The sequence below is a fragment of the Pelophylax lessonae genome, assembly GCF_965119305.1.
Source record: "Pelophylax lessonae genome assembly, chromosome: 1".
Taxonomy (NCBI): domain Eukaryota; kingdom Metazoa; phylum Chordata; class Amphibia; order Anura; family Ranidae; genus Pelophylax; species Pelophylax lessonae.
In genome coordinates, this window is record NC_138768.1 from 230,898,675 (window position 1) to 230,924,385 (window position 25,711).

Sequence of the window (25,711 nt, forward strand, 5' to 3'; positions counted from 1 at the left end):
TAGCCCCCCCCCTTGTGGTAGCGGCGCCATCTTGAAATCGGTGTGGCCGGCGTGCTGCACGCTGAAGCTCCGGCCACCGGAGCTCTGCGCGCGATCTGTAAACGGGGGGGGGGGGGGGGGTTGGCAGGCAACCTCGCACAGGATCTCCGGCTGGCTGTGGAAGAAATCCCCCCCTCTATGGCTTCGCACTAACCCTAACCCACCTGGGCCGAGGTAAGTGAAATACCTTGTCATAGGAGGACAGAGCCCCCTTAGCCCCTGCCTTAACTAGACACCCCGTGGTATAAAGTAAGGAAACGCGGAACAAGGCCCAAGAGGAGGAGTCCTGTAAAGATTACAGGGCTCACCCCTAAGGAATCCTCCTCGCTCTCGCCCCAACCCACCAAAAAAAAAAAAAAAGGACCTGAAGCAGGTGATCTCACCAGTCGGATACAGACGGAGACGTCCAGGGATACCTGCCGTGGACAGGGTAAAAAAATAAACAGGGGATGAATGTTTCTTCAGCTCGTGTAAGCAGGACAGGAAACACAAGAACTGAGGGGCAGCCATTTTAAACATATCTGTGCTTGTGTTTCCTGTAGGAGGAGGAGCCTATCTCTCATGTGACCATCCTGGAGGATGACTTGGGAAAATGTGAATATGGAGCAGGTGTTCTTACCGGTATAGCTGGTGATCATACACAGGCATGACAAGCATCAATCGTATGGCTTCAGACATGGAGCAAACTACCCCATGCAAACAGATCTCTTAAGTATGGGAGAGGCCCTGTCATAAGGGCTGACAGGGCCAATCCCAGTCTTTGTTCAAACAATCACCCGTTTCCGGATTCATCTTGATTGACATGTGGGGGGGGGGGTAAACCATAGGGGGTTATTTTAACATGGTCTGTCATAAATAAAATTTTCATATTTTTAAAAAAAGATTTTTCTGTACAATTGTACATCTTGTTTTGGCATCGTTCAAAGTCCAGTTCTCTCCCATTTTGGCCCCTGTGGCTTATTGTGTACCAAGGAGAAATCACTGGAATAAGTGCTACCAAAACAAGAAAAGAGGCGAATCTTCCAATTGGTACAGTTTTTACCCACTTTCTGTCCCAATGACAATGGACACAGACAAATGGAAAGGGTGAATTTCCCCAGTGGGAACACAGACAGCAATAAACCATGACAGAAGTTTTATTCTCAACACTGTATCCAAACCTACATTGAATAGTTTGCAGTTTTGATACACTTCAAGATACAAAAAAAAGTATTTGTGTGTTCCACTTTAATAATTTTCATTTACAACTGAAAAAGAGCCAACTATTTAAAGATAAAGAATACAGAGTCAAAACATGAACAATATTAGTACAAGGCTAATTTTTATTAAAACTGTCAAAAAATAAAATCAGCGGTTGGCTGCCAAGTCCATTAATGTTTCTATTCTTTCTAAAGCCATTTAAATTGGGTCTTACTTCACACACAAAGTGCTTTTTCACTACATGATTAAATAGAAAGCTTCCACTGCTGAAGGAATATCTGGATAAAGCTCAGTGCAAGTTTGTTCTTCATGTTCCAGCAGGGACAGACTGGTAGACTGAAAGAGAGTCAAAACCACTAACACAATACTGTACCATGGGATCTGAAGCAGGAGGAGATTCTACTGCAGCACTTTCCATTACAGGAATGAAAACAAACGGGCAATATTGTCTGCTAAACTAGCAGAAAAAAAGGCATATTTTGTAAATTCATTGTGCTGAATATTTAAAGTTTTCACTGTCAGGGGCTGTGTTATATGTATATATGTAGTAGCTCTTACATTCACCTAGGACTTCCAGCATTGGCTTTGTACTATGATCAGCAGTACGTCAGGCAGTAGTGCACTGTGCTGTTGTTTACTCCAGGAGAAAGGCATATGAAAACAAAATATATATATAAAAAAAAAAAAAAAGATTCAGTCTTCTCGCAAGTAAGCTTCTGGGACCTCTTCATCTGACAAGCTGCTTCTTGGACTGTCCCCATCAGGAGGATTGTTTTTGTCGTCTTTAAGTGCTTTCTTGATTTCCTCTGACTGAAAGGCAGCTAGCAAGGCTTCTGCCTTGAGAGCAAGATCACGGGTCTCTTGTATTTGTGTCTGGACCAGCTGAATGTGATTCCGCACTGTCACAGAAGCTTGATCAGCACCTGTTTAATAATAGTACATTTTACTATAGGAACTACAAGAAAAAAAAAAACTGTCATAATAGAAATATTATGCCACCCCTAACCTCTCCTTCTAAGCAAGCTAGCTGCTTGGTGTTTATACTGATCTAATGACTTCAGAACATTCAAAGTCACTGACATGGAACATATATAAAGACACAAGTTGCATACAAGTTTTAAATCTCTGACTGAGCAGACATACTTTTCAGGAGGAAGTCAGAAATAGCAGACAAGGAAGTCAGAAATAGCAGACAAGGAAGTCAGAAATAGCAGACAAGGAAGTCAGAAAGACATAGCAGCCTATGAATTTCTAAAGTGTCATATTCCATTTACAGATATATACACACACACACATTTATATATTATATATATATATATATATATATATATATATATATATATATATATATATATATATATATATATTATACACACACACACAGGGTGCCTTGCAAAAGTAATCACCCCCTTGACTTTTTACCCATTTGTTACATTACAGCATTAAGTTCAATGTTTTGTTAATCTGAATTTTAAGGATCAGAACACAATAGTCTAAGTTGGTGAAGTGAAATGAGAAAAATATATACATAAAACTATTTTTTAGAAATAGAAAAAAGAAAATTGGCATATGCATAAGTATTCCCCCCCTTTGTTATGAAGCCCATAAAAAGCTCTGGTGCAACCAATTACCTTCAGAAGTCACAGAATTAGTGAAATTATGTCCACCTGTGTGCAATCCAAGTGTCACATGATCTGTCATTACATATACACACACCTTTTTTGAAAGGCCCCAGAGGCTGCAACACCTAAGCAAGGAGGCACCACTAACCAAACACTGCCATGAAGACCAAGGAACTCTCCAAACAAGTAAGGGACAATGTTGTTGAGAAGTACAACTCTGGGTTAGGTTATAAAAAAAAAAATATCCAAATCTTTGATGATCCCCAGGAGCAACATCAAATCTATCATAACCAAATGGAAAGAACATGGCACAACAGCAAACCTGCCAAGAGACGGCCGCCCACCAAAACTCACGGAATGGGCAAGGAGGGCATTAAATCAGAGAGGCAGCACAGAGACCCAAGGTAACCCTGGAGGAGCTGCAGAGTTCCACAGCAGAGACTGGAGTATCTGTACATAGGAGGACAATAAGCTTTACACTCCATAGGAGTTGGGCTTTATGGCAGAGTGGCCAGAAGAAAGCCATTACTTTCAGTACAAAACAAAATGGCATGTTTTGAGTTGGCGAAAAGGCATGTGGGAGACTCCCAAATTATATGGAGGAAGGTGCTCTTGTCTTTTCGGCCATCAAAGAAAACGCTATGTCCGTCGAAAACCCAACATCACATCACCCAAAGAACACCATCCCCAAAGTGAAACATGGTGGCAACATCATGATGTGGGGATGTTTTTCAGAAGCCGAGACTGGGAAACTGGTCAGAGTTGAGGGAAAAATGGATGGTGCTAAATACAGGGATATTCTTGAGCAAAACCTTTACCACTCTGTGCGTGATTTGATGCTAGGATGGAGGTTCACCTTCCAGCAGGACAATGACCCAAAACACACTGCTAAAGCAACACTTGAGTGGTTTAAGGGGAAACCTGAAAATGTGTTGGAATGGCCTAGTCAAAGCCCAGACCTCAATCCAATAGAACATCTGTGGTCAGACTTAAAGATTGCTGTTCACAAGCGCAAACCATCCTACTTGAAGGAGCTGGAGCAGTTTTGCAAGAAGGAACGGGCAAAAATCCCAGTGGTAAGATGTGGCAAGCTCATAGAGACTTATCCAAAGCGACTTGGAGCTGCGATTGCCGCAAAGAGTGGCTCTACAAATCATTGGCTTTAGGGGGGGGTGAATAGTTATGCACATTGACTTTTTCTGTTACTTTGTCCTATTTGTGGTTTGCTTCACAATAAAAACACATCTTCAAAGTTGTGAGCATGTTCTGTAAATTAAATGATGCAAATCCTCAAACAATCCATAATAATTCCAGCTTGTGAGGCAACAAAACAGGAAAAAACGCCAAGGGGAATGGAGCTTTTGCAAGGCACTGTACATACATACACACACACATTATATATATATACTGTATATGTATACACACACACACACACACACACACACACACACACACACACACACACACACTTTTCTTTTTTTTAAGAAGAAGAAATGCATACAAATAAATTATGGCCCTGGCATTAGGTGTTGGCACTGTAAAATGGCTCTCAGGACTTCTCTGGAAGCCTCTTGAAATTTGGCATGCATTCTATCATTCACAAAGTCAGGGACTCAATCATCACAGCTATCTTCTATAGGTCAATATCCAGCCTTGGAATGGATCATTGGGCACAATGTGAAATAAAGCCTTTTTGAAGTTTGAATAAATAAAAGGTTACAATTTTAGGAATAAAAATCTGTACTGTTTTAATACCTAACAAATTCAATTTTTAAATGTGTATTGCAAGTCTATCACACATACATATACATCTCTATCTAGCACACATAGAAGTATTGGAGAAAGAACACAATCATTCAGAAAGTTGTCTAGCAAGCACAGCATTACATCATTGTAACTGTGCACAGAGCTCTTACCAGCAAGGTAGGCCGCTTCTGCTGCCATCTCAGATATTCTTACAGCCCGCGTCCAGTTAGCCTCGTACTTTAGATATTCATCCTGTAACTTCTTCATCTAAAAACAAAAATTAAACATCTGACTGCAATTATACACCACAAGCAAGAACAGTGTCACAGTGCATTACATATACTGCACTGACCAGGTTACCATGATTAACCTTAAAATGGCTTTGGGTCAGATTTAAAGTAGTTACCTAAAAAAAAAAAAAAAAAAAAGTTCCTGTTCCTTTAAAGCATGATCAATAGCATAGTGCTCAAAACAATATATAACTGCGCTTAATCAAATTATATGAGCAAAGGTGGTTTTGATGAAATTAGCAGCCAGCACATAAAGTTGTTAAATCTCAACATGTACTATAAAACCTGACAAAGTGTGCAGCGCTCAATATACAAAACCAAATGTACCAGAAAAGTTAATTACTCAAAAAAATTACTTTTGAATCGCATATACATGAGATCTCATTCTGAGATGAGTCTGTGTGAATGTAAATGAACAGTGAACACCTCAGAGAGAAAGTCCCATAAAAACATGCTGGTTGGACAACACAGAAGCCTCCACCGAACACCCAAATATGTGGCAGCTTACCAGAATGTGTAGATCCCCATAACAGAGATCCACACCAGCTCCAATGATAATAAGCCCCGGGCGTAATAATCAACAGCGTGGATGGTATATCCCTTCTCCTTAAACCAGCTTCCTCTCCAGGTGTGTCAAATAAATAGAACCTCCTAAGTTTCCAAACTTCCCAAGGAGTACCAGTACAGCCCCTCATAAGTTGTCACACTTGGGCAGATACCGTTTACCCAACGGTGGTGTCAACAAAAAAAAGGAAACCTCTCATGGTGAAGTATGCAAACACTATTAAATTTATTACAATAGATACTTCCACTCACATGTAAAATGCAGCAATGATAACAGGGCCTGCAGAGGTGTCCCTTTATAATGATGTACGAGCTGTAGATAGCCAGTATTCCAACCTAAGCCAAAGCAAACCGGGGAGACTCACAAGATGCAGCTTCTGTGTTGTCCAACCAGCATATTTTTATGGGACTTTCTCTCTGAGGTGTTCACTGTTCATTTACATTCAGACGGACTCATCTCAGGATGGGATCTCATGTATATGCGATTTAAAAGTCATTTGAGTAATGAACTTTTCTGGTACAATAGCATAGTGCTGTTGCATTGTAATTTTTTCCTTTTTTTTTTTTTTTTTCAAAATCGAAAAAAACCTGGGTGATCCTACTGTGTCGTCCTCTGTGTGCTGAGCACGGTAATCATGGCTGCTGAGCCCCTATACCGTGGTCAGTTTACGTGCCTCCGTCATGCCACAGTTTTCTGGAGTGTCTCTTCCTCCCCTGCCACCCCCCTCCACTTGCCTGTCAGCTCCAGTCTGTGCCTGCAGAGCCGATCGCCTCTGAGCCCCTCCCCTCTCCTCCTGCCTGTATTCCAATGCATTACATAACACAATGACTTATCTTCTCAGTTTTAGCAAAATATTCAGTGTAGTATGTCCATTTTTATAAAATGACAATCCCAAATACCTTTTTTTTTTTTTTTTTTTACAGCTTTTATGTGTGGTCACACGATCTTCCTCTGCTGGCTGGCATCACTGTGAAATCTCAGCCCCTCCCATTGCTGTTCTTAGATCAAGAGAGCAGAGGAAGATCATGTGACTGCAGAGGAGCTGTCAAAAAAGGTATTTACGATTATTATTTAAAAGAAACACACACATTGCACTTTATATCTTGCAAAACCAGAGAGGATACAAGTAATTGTGTTATGTGACTTCACAACTTCTAAGTTGGTTTTATTTATTAAAAAATGTTTAAACTGCATTTTTATTGGTTGTGTATATAAAGTCTTAGTTTTACAAATAAAATGTAATATCTGACAGAGGATTCCCAGAGCACTATAGGTGAAAGGGGCAGAACAACAGACATGGTTTGTGTTGCAGCTTCTAAGGTTTGATTGAAACCTCCAATCTAGCACTCTGGTAAGGGATGGATATTTGCTATAAAGACTCATTGAGGAGTGCGCATGCGCGCGGCACCGGGACAGGATATGCACTGACTGCGATCCGCACACCCTGACCGCTTCAAAGCCCATAAACAGCCTTAAGGAGTGGGGGTGGACACCCCAGACAATGAGCACTTGAAAAAAGTGTGAGGATGAATCGGAGGGCCATGGGAAAGGCCAAAAAAAAAAAAAAAAAGCAGCCCCCGCCGCTGCAGCTTCCTTCCACAGCGCGTCTGTCTCCTCCTGGGACACAGACACAGGCGGCCAAGACAGCGGCGATCCGCAGCACGAGGTGGCCCTCCTCCAGCCACACCATCTCCCCAGGGCCTGGGACTCATACATCGGCCGCTTCTCATTCTGAGGAGGTAAGGGACCCCTTCTCCTCACAATCCCAGGAGACCAGCTCACAGTCATCACATAGAGAGCCAGAGCACCTTTCTCCATACCAGGCCTCATCAGAGGGAAAGATGGAGGGAGCAGCGTATCCAGCATCCTCCCTAGATAGGCAGATGGCGGACATAGCTGAACTTGCCCTGAGCCAGGGCAGCTCTACAGAACAGGTCTTGCAGATACAACTTCAGGATAAGGGGGCTCCCCAAGTCGATCACAGACCTGGAACCTGCTATACACACGCTTATGACGGATCTCATCCCTGACATCTCACCGCATCACATGGAACTCGACTGCTTCCACCGGGCCCTGACGGCTCCAAGAACTGATGGCCTGTCCAGGGATATCATTGTGAAACCCCACTTCTACAAAAATAAAGAAAAAATTATGGCAGCCGCCCACTTCAGGCAAGATGTCACTCTACTTGGCCACTCCGTCCAAATCTTTGTGGACATTTCTCAAATGACTATACAAAAAAGGAGATCTCTGAAACCATTACTCACTCTAACCGCCAGATCAAATACAGATGGTCATACCCGTTCCGACTCTCCTTCACGTTCAAGAGCAAGTCACACTCCTTCACCAGCTTCCACGACGGGAAGAAGTCTTGCTGGGCCTTGGCATAATCTCAAGGGAGGGCCCTTCATCCAGATCCCCGCCGGAGTCTCCGGCAACCTCTGCCAGGCCATTATCGCCCTTGTGGTCCCAGCCAAAACGGCAGGGCCCTGCCAGGTCACACACCCCACCTTGAAACGTTGACTGACTACCCTTATGCTTCAAACCTTTTGGGTGCCCCTGAGTCTCTATACCGTCGGCTTTCAGCCCTATGGTTTTCGTTTGGTTGCCTTCAGTTTATGAAGACACATGTTTCATCTCAGAGGAAATGGACTGCAACTGCATAGAAGATGAAGATGGCTGGGTCGCCCCATCCGTTACTTGCCGGGGTCTTCTGTTTTTCTATTTCATCCCACTTTTTTCCTTTTTGTTTTTCAAGAAGCTCAGTGTGGCGTTTTTTCCCCTCTTTGATACCCTTGTCATTGGTTTTCATCCCTCGCACCGGGTCGGCTCCCTGGAGTCGGCTAGGGTGAGGGGATTATTTATAGGTATGGTGGCATTTGGCCTCCAGGACAGTTCCACCTCACTCCAATCAGAGAATAACCCTCACAGCTTGGAACAATGCGGTTCGGGATGTTCTCGCATGCCACTTACTGTGACCTTGCTCATGGCCGTTGGCGGTGAGCAACCTCGCAACAATTTCAGGGACACTGGACCCCATAACCAGTCAAGTTCTGTATTGTGCACTTGATATTGGCGGATTCCTTGACTTCCCCTCCCTCACTAGTGACGGGTGGGGTAAATGTTTTTTCTTCTCGTTTCTTTTATCTTTCTTCCTTGTTCTTCTAGCGGTGTCTCGGTGTCCAGGTTCACCCACTCTCGGCAGTACGATACTCATGCTCCCGAGCCCAAGGGTACAGCGGATGATGGCCCCCGGCAAATTCAGGCGAGTACAACCTACCGAGCCACGATGACACATCCTTCTGCAAGTCATTTTAAAATCCTTACACATATGTGCAGGGCCTCAATGCCCCTACCATGTGAACAAAGTCCTTCCAATACTACTAAAAACAGGGTATAGATGTCCTCCTGTTACAGGAGACTCATCTTACATGCACCTCTTCACCTAAATACCTTAGCGCCAAATACCTCACCTGCTATATGTATAATAGTACGGACAAGAAGGGTGTAGCGATCTGTATAGCCAAAAAGGTCCCATTCACCCCTAAGGGATGGGGAAATACGTCTTAGTCCACAGCAAAATTAACGAACACGAGGTCACATTTATTTCTTACTACGCTCCTAATGTGGGACAGTTGCCCACCGGTTCGGGGCAAACTAATTCAAATTGCCTCCCAGAAAAAAGGGAATGGGAAAGGGACATACTGCAGCAAGAGACTGAACTGCGTGACTTATTGCGGTAACAGAAGAGAACCCCGGGCGTGGACATACGGCACAAAATAGACGCCTTGCGAGTGGCCCCTAATCTCAGTTTGACCACTAAGGTGGAAAAGTCCATTCGGTGGTCCGAAAACAGATACTATACACTAGGCGACAAACCGCATACACTCTACTGGCTCACAAACTGGTCCCGAGACAATATTCCCCGGTGCTCCCGAAATTGAGGCTCCGAACTGGGCACAGGTTGCAAAATCCCCAACTCCCCCTCCCTCAACTCTCCTCTTCAAACACGGACGTAATGGACAGAGAGTTCTCAGGATCCGAGGTACTGTCTGCCATTAAAAGCCTCAACTCGGCTAAAGCGCTGGGCCCGGATGGCTTCTCTGGCCACTATTATTAAAAATTCAAGGAGACCCTCGCTACACACCTCTGTTCAGATCTCTCTTATTAATGTCGATTTGAAAATAATGACGAAAATATTGGCAACCAGAATAAACTCATTGCTGGTGGAATATATCCACCCTGATCAAACAGGCTTTGTTCCACTTAGGCAGGCACCTGACCAAACCAGATGTGCTATCAATATTAGTTCTGCCCTAAAGTCCAATTTGGATGGGAGAGGACAGAGGAAGGGCATGTTATTGTCTCTCGATCTGCACAAGGCATTTGATTCCCTATCCTGGGAATACCTACTACAGACCTTGGTGAAGTATGGCTTTGGAAACAACTTTCTCACAATTATTAAAACTTTATATAGCGAACCTATAGTGAGACTGTCTGTTAAAGGCTATGGATCTGACTACCTTGCAATAGGTAGGGGTACGCGCCAGGGGGGCCCCCTGTCCCTGCTCTTATTTAATTGGCTCTAGAGCCACTGGCCATTAAGATACGCCAAAATCCAAATATTCAGAGCATCCCCTGCGGCTGAGGGGGGTGCCACTAGAACCACCAGGGATGCCCAACCATGACCCCAGGGATGCCCACCATGGCCACCAGGGATGGCAATCAGGGAGCCCGCCAGTGCCCTTCCCATCAGTGCTGCCCACCAGTGCCATCTATCAGTGCCGCCCACCAGTGCCCATTATTGCCCACCAGTGCCGCCTATCAGTGCCCAGCAGTGCCACCTATCAGTGCCCACCAATGCTGCATATCAATGCTACCCATCAGTGCCACCCCATCAGTGCCTCCTCATCAGTTCAGGAAAAAACGTATTTACAAAATTGTATAACAACCAAAAAAACTTTTTTTTTCAAACTTTTCGGTCTTATTTTATTTGTTTACCAAAAAAGAAAAAACCTTGCGGTGATCAAATACCACCAAAAGAAAGCTCTTATTTGTGTGAAAAAAATGACATAAAAATGGATTTTTGTAAGATCTTACCGTAAAATCCTTTTCTCTTAAGCTCATTGACAGACGTAGTCCTCCTTGATTAATATCAACTCGGGTTATACTGCCCTCTACAGGAGTAGGACTAGACCAGGAAAGAAAACGTTCTGGCCACACCTTAGGGGCAGTCCCAGAGGGTATATCCTCTCTCTCTCTGCTACAGCAAATCAGTTATGTCACAAAGCAGTGTTTAGAGAATTTTACCCAACTCAGAAAACAGAGGGGCGGGTACTACGTCTGTCAATGAGCTTAAGAGAAAAGGATTTTACGGTAAGATCTTACAAAAATCCATTTTCTCTGTCGCTCATTGACAGACGTAGTCCTCCTTGATTAATATCAACTCGGGACGTCCCAAAGCAGTGCCACAAATGAGGGATGGGATAATGGAAATCAAAATCCAATCTAGAAGGCCCAAACGGTGCCAACTAGAAGTTTTAAAGGCTCATCAATCAAAGGATGAGACTCAACTGAAAATCCAACGGAAAAAAACCCTCGAGGTAGACCACCGGTCTCCTCAAATTGCGGCCTGCAAAACCTTGCGGCCAAATGAGGCATCCGCCGATGCCATAACATCAACTTTATAAAATTTTGTAAAGGTATGAACCAACGACCAGGTAGCCGCCTTGCACACCTGGACCACTGACGCCTGATGGCGGTAGGCCCAGGAAGTACTGAGCGCTCGAGTGGAGTGCGCCTTAACAGGGAACGGAGGATTCCGACCCTTAATAGAATAAGCCTGTACCACCGTCTGTCTAATCCATTTGGAGATAGTCGCGGCAGATGCAGGCAACCCCTTTCTGGGGCCATCCGTGATCACAAAAAGTGAATCCGTTTTACGGAACGATTCCGTAGTCTTCAGGTATACCCTGATTGCCCGAACTACATCCAAGGAATGCAACGCACATTCCCGAGGATGATTGGGTTTAGGACCCAAGGAAGGTAGCACAATATCTTCATTCAGATGAAAGTCTGAAACCACCTTAGGAAGAAAGGATGGCTTCGGATGAAGAACTACCTTATCCCTATGAACCACTAGATATGGGGAATGGCATGATAATGCAGCCAGTTCCGACACCCTGCGTGCAGAAGTAATGGCCACCAAGAAGGCCACCTTCTGGGATAATGTAAGCAAGGGAATCTCCCTGATATTTTCAAATGGAGGTTTCTGCAGAACCTACAAAACCAAATTAAGATCCCAGGGCGGTAAGGGCGCGCGCACTGGCGGAGCCAAATGTCGCACCCCCTGGATGAAATTCCGCACCACGGAATGAGTAGCCAAAGGCTTCTGAAAGAAGATTGCTAACGCTGAAACCTGACCCTTGATGGTGCTCAAGGATAGTTTCTGCTCAACCCCCTTTTGCAGAAAAGCCAAAATTCGGGTCACCAAATAGGTACGTGGGGGAAATCCCAAAGATTCACACCACGCAATATAAGTCTTCCATGTGCGATAATAGACTTTGCTAGAAGTCGCTTTCCTTGCTTTAATTAGAGTAGGAATAACTGAAGCTGACAATCCCCTGTCCTTCAGTACCTGGGTCTCAATGGCCAGGCCGTTAAAACCAGCGACTGTAAAGCACGATGGAAGATCGGTCCTTGAGACCGCAGATCCTCCCTGAGAAGAAGTCTCCAAGGAGCGTCTGCGACTAGCCTGCCCAAGTCGGTGTACCCGGCTTGACGAGGCCAGCCCGGAATTTCCAGGATAACTGGAGTTCCCTCCACCTCTATCCTGTGGAGAAATCTCAGCAGTAACTTGAGAGGGGGGAAGACATACAGTGGGTACGGAAAGTATTCAGACCCCCTTAAATTTTTCACTCTTTGTTATATTGCAGCCATTTGCTAAAATCATTTAAGTTCATTCTTCTTCCTCATGAATGTACACATAGCACCCCATACTGACAGAAAAACACAGAATTGTTGACATTGTTGCAGATTTATTAAAAAAGAAAAACTGAAATATCACATGGTCCTAAGTATTCAGACCCTTTGCTCAGTATTTAGTAGAAGCCCCCTTTTGATCTAATACAGCCAGGAGTCTTTTTGGGAAAGATGCAACAAGTCTTTCACACATGCATTTGGGGATCCTCTGCCATTCCTCCTTGCAGATTCTCTCCAGTTCTGTCAGGTTGGATGGTAAACGTTGGTGGACAGCCATTTTTAGGTCTCTCCAGAGATGCTCAATTGGGTTTAAGTCAGGGCTCTAGCTGGGCCATTCAAGAACAGTCACGGAGTTGTTGTGAAGCCACTCCTTCGTTATTTTAGATGTGTGCTTAGGGTCATTGTCTTGTTGGAAGGTAAACCTTCGGCCCAGTCTGAGGTCCAGAGCACTCTGGAGAAGGTTTTTGTCCAGGATATCCCTGTACTTGGCCGCATTCATCTTTCCCTCGATTGCAACCAGTCGTGGAGTCCTTCAGGTGTTTTTTAGCAAACTCCATGCGGGCTTTCATGTGTCTTACACTGAGGAGAGGCTTCCGTCGGGCCACTCTGCCATAAAGCCCCGACTGGTGGAGGGCTGCAGTGATGGTTGACTTTCTACAACTTTCTCCCATCTCCTGACTGCATCTCTGGAGCTCAGCCACGGTGATCTTTGGGTTCTTCTTTACCTCTCTCACCAAGCCTCTTCTCCCCCGATAGCTCAGTTTGGCCGGAGGGCCAGCTCTAGGAAGGGTTCTGGTCGTCCCAAACGTCTTCCATTTGAGGATTATGGAGGCCACTGTGCTCTTAGGAACCTTAAGTGCAGCAGAAATCTTTTTGTAACCTTGGCCAGATCTGTGCCTTGCCACAATTCTGTCTCTGAGCTCTTCAGGCAGTTCCTTTGACCTCATGATTCTCATTTGCTCTGACATGCATTGTGATCTGGAAGGTCTTATATAGACAGGTGTGTGGCTTTCTTAATCAAGTCCAATCAGTATAATCAAACACAGCTGGACTCAAATGAAGGTGTAGAACCATCTCAAGGATGATCAGAAGAAATGGAAAGCACCTGAGTTAAATATATGAGTGTCACAGCAAAGGGTCTGAATACTTAGGACCATGTGATATTTCAGTTTTTCTTTTTTAATAAATCTGCAACAATGTCAACAATTCTGTGTTTTTCTGTCAGTATGGGGTGCTATGTGTACATTCATGAGGAAGAAGAATGAACGTAAATGATTTTAGCAAATGGCTGCAATATAACAAAGAGTGAAAAATTTAAGGGGGTCTGAATACTTTCCGTACCCACTGTATAGTAGCTGATACTGCCCCTACGGGACGTTCAGCGCGCCTTCCTGTTGAGCCGAAACGCCAACAGATCCACCTGCGGGATGCCCTACTGAAGACACAGGTGGTGAAATCCTTGGTGATCGACCTAAGTCATCACCATGACATTGTCTGACTGAATCCGAACCAGGCTGCCCTAGAGCTGCTTGGTCCAGGCAATCAGACAAAGTCTGATCGCTCTCAGTTCCCACACATTTATCAGAAACTAAATTCCTATCGGAAGTGATGACTTCTCCTGGCTGAGCATTAGAGACTGAAGTCACAGGACCAGAGACTCCTTGGTCCGCTCGCTCAACCGTATCCGATTCCTGGAGGGAACTGGGAATGATCTTTGGAAAAGGTAAAGAAAACGTTCTGCTCAAGGAACAGGAACTACCGCTCCCTGTAGCATATGAATGTTGGAAGGGAAGAATTGCACCGGTAGAAGTGATCGACACTCGATCTTGTATCCTGATCATATGATCTCCTGAACCCCTTAGTCCGGGATTCAGGAAAGCCCTGGATCTGAACACCGGTGAAGACGTCCCCCCACCCCTGAGCTGGGTGGGGGCGCACCTTCAGGCTGTATTAGCCTCATCTTCAGGTCGGCCTTTTGTTTACCCGACCAGCGCCTTTTGAAACCTCCTGAAGGGGCTTTACCCTTCCCGCTCGCCCCAGCGGAGCGAACGAACCTCTTATGAGCGGAAAAGAAAAGGTCCTCGCCTGTTACGAGGTCCTTTAGCTTTAGCAGTCTGTGGCAAAAAAGTGCTCTTGCCCCCAGTGACATCCTTTATGATCTCATCTAGGGTGGCCCCAAATAGGCGATCCCCCTGAAAAGGGAGATTAGCCAAAGCTTTCTTGGAACCTTGATCCGCCGACCAACACTTTAACCACAGCACACGTCTGAGGACTACTGCTGACATCGATGCATGCGCTAACAAGGGAGTGGCATCCAGGGCTGCGTCACAGACGAACTGTAATCCCTGTATAATTTGCTCCATCAAATCAGACGCTGCCTGGGGAATACTTCTCCCCTTTAAGTCATGGCGCAACAATTTTGCCCATTCTGTCAATGTTTGTGAAACTAAACCAATGGCAACCACTGGTCTAAAGGTTGACCCTATCAGGGAAAAAACAGTGCGGGATTCCGCTTCCACTTTTCGATCCACCGGATCCTTAAAGGACGGAGCGTCCTCCAATTGGATAACAGTGGCTTTATTTAGTCTGGAAATTGGTGGATCCACCACCGGTGGTACCGTCCATTTTTTAATGAGGGATTCCTCAAACGGATAGCGTCTAGCAATGCGTTTGGAAATAGTAAGGATTAGTTTCGGATGATCCCATTCCTCTTTAATTTTATTACCAAAACATTTGGGCAAGGGAAAAACCTTCGCCGTCTTGGTAGGTTTACTAGTACCAAAGGGAATTTCCATCTCGGTTACCTCTGCCGGTGTAACCTCAAGTCTCAAGGTTTCCCGGACAGACACAACTAGTGCGTCCACCAATGCTTCTTCTTGTGTTATGGCGGAGGTAGAACCGTCCTCCTCACTATCTGAGGGAGCATTACCTGAGACAACAGCTCCTGCAGAGGGACCTGCAGCTGCAATGACCATCTCAGAATCCGACTCTGAAGTATCAGATGAAATAGGGGTAGGCGGGGGTCGCTTTCTTGACCCCCGTCCCTGACAGGCCCTCTCCACCCGGGATACCAAAGACTCCAAAACTGCTGATAATGCATCAATACTCTGTGAACTGGAGGGTCCTGCGGCCACCTCGAGGGGATCAGGTGGGGATACATGTGTGGCAGGGTCCATGATTATACAAGACACTTGCCAGAAAAAAATAATTGCAATCAAAAAAATAAAACTTTTTTTTTCTTTAGTCCCCCAGCGCAGCAGCGCCCCTCAGTGTTACCTGCTTTTGGACCCCTACAGAGAGAGAGAGAGAGAGAGAGAGACCCCAATGCTCAGAAATTTCAATACAACCTGTTCCAGCACTGTGTTACAGACAGGAAATCTTTGGCTTGCTTTCCCGGGTAAAAGGAGGCGGCTCCGCCCCTTTACACGCCTTCCGGCGCCTCCCCATAGCTCCTCGAGGTGTTTGGTCACCTCAAACATGGCCGCCTCCATGCTAGAGACACGAGGCTACGCCAATATGGCGGCCCCGTGCGATCTGCAGGAAAATGGTGGCGGCCTGTGTAGGATAGCGGCGGCTTGCAAGCTAGCAGCGGCCTGCGGGAGGTGTGCACTCGGCCTGTGCGGCCTGCGGGAGTGTGCGCTCGGCCTGTGGAAGTGACCGGCTTTCTGGAGGGATGGCGACCTGCGGATGCAGTAACTCAGGCATAGGCATCGGCCTGTATACACACTATGACAGGTAGGATACCTCTATACCTCAATAGTAATGCCTTTTAGTAGTCTGCCACTGACTTCAGTCACTCTTACAGTCATATAGTGACTTTAGATAGCTCCCAAAACAAGCCTCCTGGTTTCTTATTCACAAAATCACACTCAAATTGGGGGATCTGTGACCTGTTATAGGATAGAGGGGGGACCCAGAAACTGAGTGTCCGACCATCCCAGAGAGGGGCCCGCGTCCACCAACAAACCCGACAGGGGGAGAGGGGGGAACATTCTACTCACCGTACTGGAACCAGGTGGGCGCCAACTCCTGACAGAACCCCTCTCCACCGGGGTGGGGGGGCTGTCGACCAATACGGACGCCGTGACTCAGTTTGCAACTGGTCATTGGCGTCCAGGCGAGACGTTTAACTCGCAGGGTCAGTCCCCGTCCAGTGGGACTATGTCGCGGCCGACCCAGCGCGGAGCTATGGCCTGCACGCGCTCGTAGGCTGAACTGGGGTGACCACTGGATCTCAACATCCAGCCATCGCCCAGTTTCAGCGTACTTGCTTGAAGATCTCACAGGAACACTGGAGAAGAAAAGCTGCCTAAAAAAGTATTTCTAAAAAAATCTTGCCAGGACCAAAGATCCCAGCAAGGAACTTAGGTCCTTACTCCTAACTAGACAGAAAAAAACTGATTTGCTGTAGCAGAGAGAGAGAGGAAATACCCTCTGGGACTGCCCCTAAGGTGTGGCCAGAACGTTTTCTTTCCTGTCTAGTCCTACTCCTGTAGAGGGCAGTATAACCCGAGTTGATATTAATCAAGGAGGACTACGTCTGTCAATGAGTAACAGAGAAATTTGGTTTAGGTACAGTGTTGCATGACCGCGCAATTGTCATTCAAAATACAACAGTGATAAAAGCTGAAAATTGGCCTGGGCAGGAAGGGGGTGAAAGTGCCCAGTATTGAAGTGGTTAAGTGATTATCGTCAGTTAGGGACAGATGTGCATCCATGGAGTTTGTGGGTCATCGTTCCACTGATTTGTACAGGCTTTTGTTTGCAGATGATTGGAAAAAACTGGCCATACCTGCTGCAGAAAAAGGCTAACGTGACCCTTATCGTCCATGTGCATGAGCCCTATTACATGAAGTTGCAAAGGGGATTGCATTATAGGAAAGAAATATTTTGACGAATATCAGCCTCTGACAAAAAGGGCTGACAGACCCCTAAAAAAACCCCACACACAACAAGATATAATCCTCCTGGATACACTAAATAGTTAGAGGCTATGCTATACATGTCAAAGTTACAAAATTGGGTCTGGGTTTGTTTAGACCTTGGCCATGAAGGGGTTAATTAAGACACAAGGACACTCACAGTTCTACACACACTTCCTTCTCTAGCAATTTAAAGATTAGCTAAACTAAAACCTTCCTCTACAGGGCTAGTAAATACAGAGAACAGGCTTAGAGCATAAAAGAGTATATTCAAGATGTCAACAAGGGAAAGAAGAACATACAGTATCTCACAAAAGTGATTACACCCCTCACATTTTTGTAAATATTTGATTATATCTTTTCATGTAACAATGTAAAGTGGTGAGTGTACAGCTTGTATAACAGTGTAAATTTGCTGTCCCCTCAAAATAACTCAACATACAGCCATTAATGTCTAAACCGCTGGCAACAAAAGTGAGTACACCCCTAAGTAATAATGTCCAAATTGGGCCCAAAGTGTCAATATTTTTTGTGTGGCCACCATTATTTTCCAGCACTGACTTAACCATCTTGGGCATTGAGTTCACCAGAGCTTCACAGGTTGCCACTGGAGTCCTCTTCCACTTCTCCATGACGACTTAACTGAGCTGGTGGATGTTAGAGACCTTGCGCTCCTCCACCTTCCGTTTGAGGATGCCCCACAGATGCTCAATAGAATTTAGGTCTGGAGATATGCTTGGCCAATCCATTACCTTTACCCTTAGCTTCTTTAGCAAGGCAGTGGTCGTCTTGGAGGGGTGTTTGGGGTTGTTATGTTGGAATACTGCCCTGCGGCGCAGTCTCTGAAGGGAGGGGATCATGCTGTGCTTCAGTATGTCACAGTACATGTTGGCATTCATGGTACCCTCAATAAATTGTAGCTCCCCAGTGTCGGCAGCACTCATGCAGCCCCAGACCATGACACTCCCACCACCATGCTTGACTGTAGGCAAGACACATTTGTCTTTTTACCTCTCACCTGGTTGCTGCCACACGCTTGGCACCATCTGAACCAAATTATTTTATCTTGGTCTCATCAGACCACAGGACATGGTTTCAGTAATCCATGTCCTTAGTCTGCTTGTCTTCAACAAACTATTTGCAGGCTTTCTTGTGCATCATCTTTAGAAGAGGCTTTCTCCAGGGACGATAGCTATGCAGACCAATTTGATGCAGTGTGCAGTATGGTCTAAGCACTAATAGGATGATCCCCCCACCCCTTCAATCTCTGCAGCAATGCTGGCAGCACTCGTATGTCTATTTCCCAAAGACAGTCTCTGGATATGACGCTGAGCATGTGCACTCAACTTCCTTGGTCAAATATAGCGAGGCCTGTTCTGAGTGGAACCTGTCCTGTTAAATCACTGTATGGTCTTGGCCACCGTGTTGCAGCTCAATCAGTTTCAGGGTCTTGGCAATCTTATAACCTAGGCCACCTTTAGGCAGAGCAACAATTATTTTTTCTGATCCTCAGAGTTCTTTGCCATGAGGTGCAATGTTGAACTTCCAGTGACCAGTATGAGAGTGATTCTCACCATTCACACCTGAGACCTTGTATCACTAACGACTCACCTAACACCGGGGAGGGAAAATGGCTAATTGGGCCCAATGTGGACATTTTCCTTTAGGGGTGTACTCACTTTTGTTGCCAGCGGTTTAAACATTAATAGCTGTGGGTTGAGTTATTTTGAGGGGACTGCAAATTTACACTGTTATACAACCTGTACACTCACTACTTTACAGTAGCAAAGTGTCATTTCTTCAGTGTTATCACATGAAAAATTATTATAAAATATTTACAAAAATGTGAGGGGTGTACTCACTTTTGTGAGATACTGTAGATACTAAATTAGCAAAAGGGTTAAATTAAAAACTCCAATCATATGTCAGGGGCCATTGGACACAGACCAAGTTTATTTCCACAGGCGTGTAGACTAAGACCAAACGTGTATCAAAACTCTTACAGCCCCAAATTAATAATAGCTTTCCTATATACCTGGGCTTTCAATGCATATGTACACTCTTCTTAAATCTTTCTATACAACCAGTTTTCCGTAATGATTACCATAACTGTGTAATACTGAAGTGGTTCTAAAGCCTTAAGGTTTTTTACCTTAATGCCTTCCCTGCATTAAGTACGGTCAGACAGCTACACAGACAACCTGCAGGACCCTGGCATTACACCCCCAAACTGCCAATAGTGGGTGCAATGCTTTGCAGGTCCATTACAAAAAATAAATGATAAACGCATTTTTTTTACCTGAAAAAAAAAAAAATCTGCATTTATAAAATTCTTTTTTTTTGTGAAGATGAACGTAACCTTAGTAAAGTAAAGTAAAGTAAAAAGACCTTCTGTGTCCAGGATCTGCCCCCTCCCCCCCCCCCCAGCCCACCTGCCCTTTAGAATTTCCTGAGCCCGATCTCAATCCAGCGCTGTGCCTGAATTAATGGCTTTCTCCGCTCTTTCCCTACTCACTGGGCAGACTTATAGGAGCACCAGCGAGGAATCCCAGAAAAGGAGGATTGGGGCTGCTCTGTGCAACAGTTTTTGCACAGAGCAGGTGAGTAAAATATGTTTATATAAAGAAAAATATAATAATAATGGTTTTGAATCACTTAAGGAATTATTCAAATTTTTGTGTCCCCAATCTGGCAAAATTTAAAACAATCAGGATTACCTGCACACGTGCCCCAATTATCACCTGCCAGATGGCACTTTCTTCATTAGAGTTCAATTTGTTCACAAGAGAAGTATATTTTTGCTGAAGTGAGATAAGTGTATACACAGCCTGTATTAGAAAAAAAAAAAGAAGTTTAAATCATTTGATACCAGTATTGGCGCTCCTGACCTTTCCCGATACGGTAACACTTCAAAGATTACTTTAACAACTGACATGCACACCCACTATTTAGGGCATATCGTATGCATAGCTTGAAGAACCAATAAACCTATGCACAATAGCAAACTGTTCTCAAATTTCCAAACAAATGCTCTTATGCTTTTAGGAAGAACTGTTTCAACCTTTTAAATCCTGGGAAGGTTTGTTACTGTAACTTAGTACATTTTTTTTTAAAACAAAAAAACTTTATTAGGTTTAACAGATAACATAAAACAAAGAAGTGGTACACCATACCAAAGCTTAGAAGAAAGTACAATTAAATATGCTCAACCACCACAATCCAGGTGATAAAGAAAGCATACATAAAAACCTTAATCTAGTGAGTTTAGCAAAAGTACAGGAACATATCAAATAAAGGTCTGACAGGTGATAATCAAGAAAAAGACACCGGATTAAAGATTCAAGCAATGTCTCTAGCAGAACCAGGATCCAAGAGCGGGAACAGAAAAAAGGAAGGATGGGGGGGAATATCAGAGGGTCAACCATAAACAAGCAAGATATTTAGGGTGAAGTATATTAAGCAAAACTATCTAAAAGGGGGGTGCACAATACAGGCTAATCACAAAGTCAGGTCCCTTGCAGGGAGTTAATTTTAAAGTAGCAGCACATTATTAACCAGGGTCCTCCACATCTGAACAATTGAAGGGCTCAGCTTCTTCCACTGGAGTAAAATAGTTTTCCTGGCATAGTAGGCAGTATAAAACACAGAGTTCTTTATGATAGGTAACACCTATATTGTCACAGATCCCTAGTAGCAGCATGGTAGGGTCACTGGCAATGTTCAATTTACCTATCAGGTTATAATCTGCTACCATCCTACTGCAGAATTCCTGAATGTAAGCGCAGAACCAGACCCTGTGTAAGAAATTTCCCACGTTGGTCTGACATTAAGGGCACACCACTTCCTAAGAATCGTAAATTCTGGATAGCCTAAAGGGGGAATTACATTACCAATGTAAAAATTTAAGCTGGACATATCGCTTTCTGAGACCATCAATGGTTTATTATTGTTGGATACCTTTCTCCCAATCATCATCATCTACTAAGGTAGGTATATCACTTTTCCAAAGGGAGAAAAGTTGTGGGACTTTAGAGGTGTCTGAGATAGAGGGCAGAGAGAAGTTTATCTTTACGGTCTGACCAAAGGAGACCTTCAAAATCATGAGACTCAAGGCTAATAGGGTGGAGGAACTGGATCCCAAAAGCACAGCGTATTTGGAGAAATTTAAAGAACATCTAGTTAGGTAGCCTATACCCAAGTTTAAGGTCATCAGGTTTAGGGTTTGAATGCCAAATCTAGCCTATAGGATTAGATCTAGAATGAAGTAATAACATGGGAGAGAGTATGATTGCCCCATAAGGGGCGTGAGGAGCCCAACTGTCAGTCCTAGCCACCTTAGCAGTAACCAGCCCCCACACACAAAGGGTAGTCTTCATAGGAAGAGTAACATTCGGGTTGGATCATACTATATGAGCTGACTATACAGTTTAGGCTGCAGAAAAATACTTGTGAGATATGTACTGCAGTGTGCCTAAACAAACATAGAAACTTGGGCAAAATAGGCATTTTAATGAGGATTTACGTGGCCTACAGGGGTAAAGGGTAGGGACTTACACACAGCGCATCTCTGAGTCAAGTAGGCTACCAACAGGTTGAGTTTAAGAGGCAGGTACTGGGACAAATCACGGAGTACTTCAAGTCCTAAATATCGAAACTGGGAGACCCCCTGAAGGTGGGTGGGCATAACCGAAGGGGGAGCCAACGGATGCATTGTGAACATAATAGATTTATCCCAATTGATACATATACCAAAATAATAAACTTACTATTGGTTTAACTTACAGTACTTTAATTCAAGGTTGTCTAGCACTGTTGCATGTGGGAAAATTACACAGCAATCCAGGGCTTGACAAATCCCAGGTGTCAGGCCACCATGGTGTCAAGAAATTGCGTCCTGGAGCCTGGGCTGCCACCCACATTCTTACACACAGCCCGCACACCCCTCGCTATAAGAGCTGCGCTATTAATGGTTAAAAAGAAATTGTGATCTCGATTCACCCCCCCCCCCCCCACGATCCTAAAACAGCATGTCCTCAATTCTTACAGAGCTGTTCTCTGTTCACTCACAGCTGTCGAAAAAAAAAGGAGCCTCCTGCAAATGTTTATCAACATTGTTAAGGCTGCTAGATAACTATAAACACAATGTTTTACAATGTATAATTTCTTTCTTTTAGATCACAGGAATGAACTTCTGTCTGTAAGTGAGGGCAGTTTAACCTCTTAAAGACTAAGCCTTTTTCTGACACTTGCTTATAAGTTAAAATACATATTTTTTGCTAGAAAATTACTTAGAACCTCCAAACATTATAAATATTTTTTTTAGCAGAGACTTTAGAGAATACTGTATTTGTGCAGAAGTCTTTCAAACTCAGTAAAGTTAGCCCAATTTTTTTGTATAATGTAAAAGATGATGTTACGCCAAGAATCGTGAGTTTTATTCTAAGCAAAAAGGCTGTCGGAGGACTCGCCTACAGGGGAGGTAAGCCTTGGAGACTCCTTCTTCATTAAACTCCACAAGGGAGCTTGCCACAAATATCGATTCCTTCCCTGCTAGTGACCGACCAGTCTCCGAACTGAAATGAAAAGACATGATGATGTCCCTAAGGGCCTCCATGCACGCTGGCTTAATGGCCTGTGTTAACTCATTCAAAGGAGAGGTTAAGGCCTTGGGGGGGTCGTGTGGATAAAGTGGAGACTAAAATGAGAGAGTTTGCCTCATCCCATAATGAGCTTATTGATGCTCATTACAGCCATGAGGAAGAAATTGACAGATTAAAGAATAAAATGGCGGACATGGAGGACCGCTCGCGACGTAATAACGTCAAAATTCGGGGCATACCCAAATCGGTCCAACCTAGTGACTTAGAACGTTATGCCCGGGAACTCATCCAAGCAGTCCTCCCATCCACTCCTTCCTCTGAACTAGTGATAGATCGTATCCACCGTCTCCATAAACCATCCCACCTATCTGAGGATATACCTAGAGACGTCATCATGAGGGTTCACTTCTTTCATGTGAAAGACCATCTGATGTCTGAATTTCGTAAGATGGCTCCCGTTCCAGAGAAATATGCCAGAATCCATTTTTTTGCGGACCTCTCCCAGCATACCTTGCAAAAGAGGAGAAACCTCCAACCGCTTACCAAAGCGCTTAGGAACCATGCTATCATATACAAATGGGGATTCCCGGTCAAACTCACTGTGACCTATAACAACAAGGCCCACGTTGTCACGTCCCTGCAGGAAGGCTTGGATCTGCTGCAAACATGGGGCATTCTCCCGACGCAAAGCTCAGACCCTCCTGCACCCTCCAACCACGTCTCCCCACTCCCGGATGATTGGCAAACAGTCTCTTATGGGAAGAAGGGGAAGAAATCCTCGAAGGGCATTCCGCCTCATAGCAACCTTCACTAAGTGTCTCTGCATGTCTGGCTACACAGACCACTGTTCTTTACCCCTCCACAATGTTGTGCAGCATGACTGCTTTCGAGTTTACTCTCTATTTTTTACTAACTGTTTTTGTTCCCTGCCCCTGTGCTTCCCTCCCCTCCGCTCTTGTTTTCTCCCTGAGATCCCTTGGTCAGCTCAACACCCGGATGCCGCGGAGCCCTGCCTTCCACCTGGCTGGCAAACGTTCTGGAACCAGCATGTCTCCCGGAGGAACTGTTGCTCTTCTGCCACACATCCCCTTGATGCAACTCGCTACAGGTAAATCCTTTGTCTCCTTAATACATTTCCATGACTATTAAGATAACGTCCTTCAATGTTCGTGGACTGAATCACCCAGCCAAAAGGGCATCTATGTGGAGAGAGGCACTAAAACTACAAAGTGATATATTGTGTATCCAGGAGACTCACCTGCAGGTGACTTCTGCCCCGACTATTGCTCATAGGAACTTTCCGCATGTTTTTCAAACCTCGGCATTCCAAAAACGAAAGGGAGTGCTGATTACGGTTAGGGACTCTGTGGCATTCTCCTTGGGGGATCTTATCATAGACCCCAACAGCCGCTACATAATACTGACCTGTGAAGTGAACAACATGCCACTCATGTTGATCAACGCTTATTCTCCTAACACACATCAGCTCCGTTTCTGGAAAAAGATGCTTCGCTTGGCATCTAAACATAGGAAAGGCTCAACTATAATTTGCGGGGACTTCAATATCACATCGGACCCTCTGATGGACACCACCTCGGTGCCCCGCCGTTCTCCCCCCGCTTTGCAGCCTCTGCTCCACTCAGCGGACTTGTAGGACTCTTGGAGATGTCTCCATCCGGGAGAGAGAGATTATTCCTACCATTCTCAACGCCACAACTCATATTCTCGTATAGACATGATCTTGGTCGATAAACACTTGTTACAACTTGTTCACTCATCAGAGATCCATGCAATCACCTGGTCGGATCATGCTCCGGTTTCGGGGACCTTACAGGAGTCTGGAGCTGCCAGGCCCGGCATACTTGTGGAGAGCTAATAGTCAAGTTCTGGACTCTCCTCAGCATGCTCAATATATTGCACAGTGTTTGAAGGAGTATTTTGCTAATAATGCCGGTTCTGTGTCAGATCCGACACTGGTCTGGTGTGCACACAAGGCCTTTATTCGGGGTGTCACGATCCAACTGTGTGCTAGACTTAAGAGGCAGAGGAGTCAGCAGCTCGATCACATTCTGAAGGAAATTAGGAGACTTGAACCACTAAACAAATCTTCCCCATCGCTGCCACTGGCCCAACAACTTTCCCGACTTAGAGCAGACCTTAGACAAATGTTGGTAGAAAACCAGGACAAATTCTTCAGGGCCCTGAAGGTTTCCCACTAGTCGCAAGGCAATAAGGCCGGCAAATTGTTGGCCAATAAGCTGAAGGCGAGGCAGGTTAAAAATAAAATTGCATATCTCCTGGATCCGGTCACAAATGCGAAAATCATGAACCCACAGGCGATCGCGGATTCCTTTGCCAAATACTACAGTTCCTTGTATAATTTGAAAGAGGATCCGTCTACTCCCCAACCCACTGAACAATCCATATCAGACTTCTTGTCTTCTATTAATCTGCCTCGCCTTACTCCTGACCAACTTTGGACTCTCAACGCCCCTGTCTCTCAGCTGGAGATAGCGAAGGCCATTCATATGCTGCCCAGTGGGAAATCTCCTGGCCCAGATGGCCTGCCCAACCTCTACTATAAGAAGTTTGTAGACATACTTGGCCCACATTTGGCGTCAGTGTTCGAGACTGCTGTATCCTCTGCCTCCCTGCCAACAGAAATGCTCCAAACTTACGTTGTGACGCTGCCTAAACCGGAGAAAGATCCTGTATCTCCCCCCAACTTTAGGCCAATTTCTTTATT

The 25,711-nt window shown here is 44.9% G+C and overlaps 1 protein-coding gene across 2 annotated transcripts in view; it reads right to left on the bottom strand.

Moving 5' to 3' along the window:
- Positions 1–1,797: 1,797 nt before the first annotated feature.
- Positions 1,798–25,711, bottom strand: part of DIABLO (diablo IAP-binding mitochondrial protein) — a 52,650-nt gene continuing 28,736 nt past the window's right edge. For both annotated transcript variants that reach the window (XM_082251546.1, XM_082251545.1), the window contains exons 4-6: positions 20,083–20,193; positions 4,778–4,874; positions 1,798–2,162 (exon numbers count right to left, since the gene is read on the bottom strand). In XM_082251546.1, the coding sequence (XP_082107672.1) occupies positions 1,933–2,162; positions 4,778–4,874; positions 20,083–20,193 (438 nt within the window). In that variant the 3' untranslated portion in view covers positions 1,798–1,932. The remainder of the gene's footprint in view (positions 2,163–4,777; positions 4,875–20,082; positions 20,194–25,711) is intronic.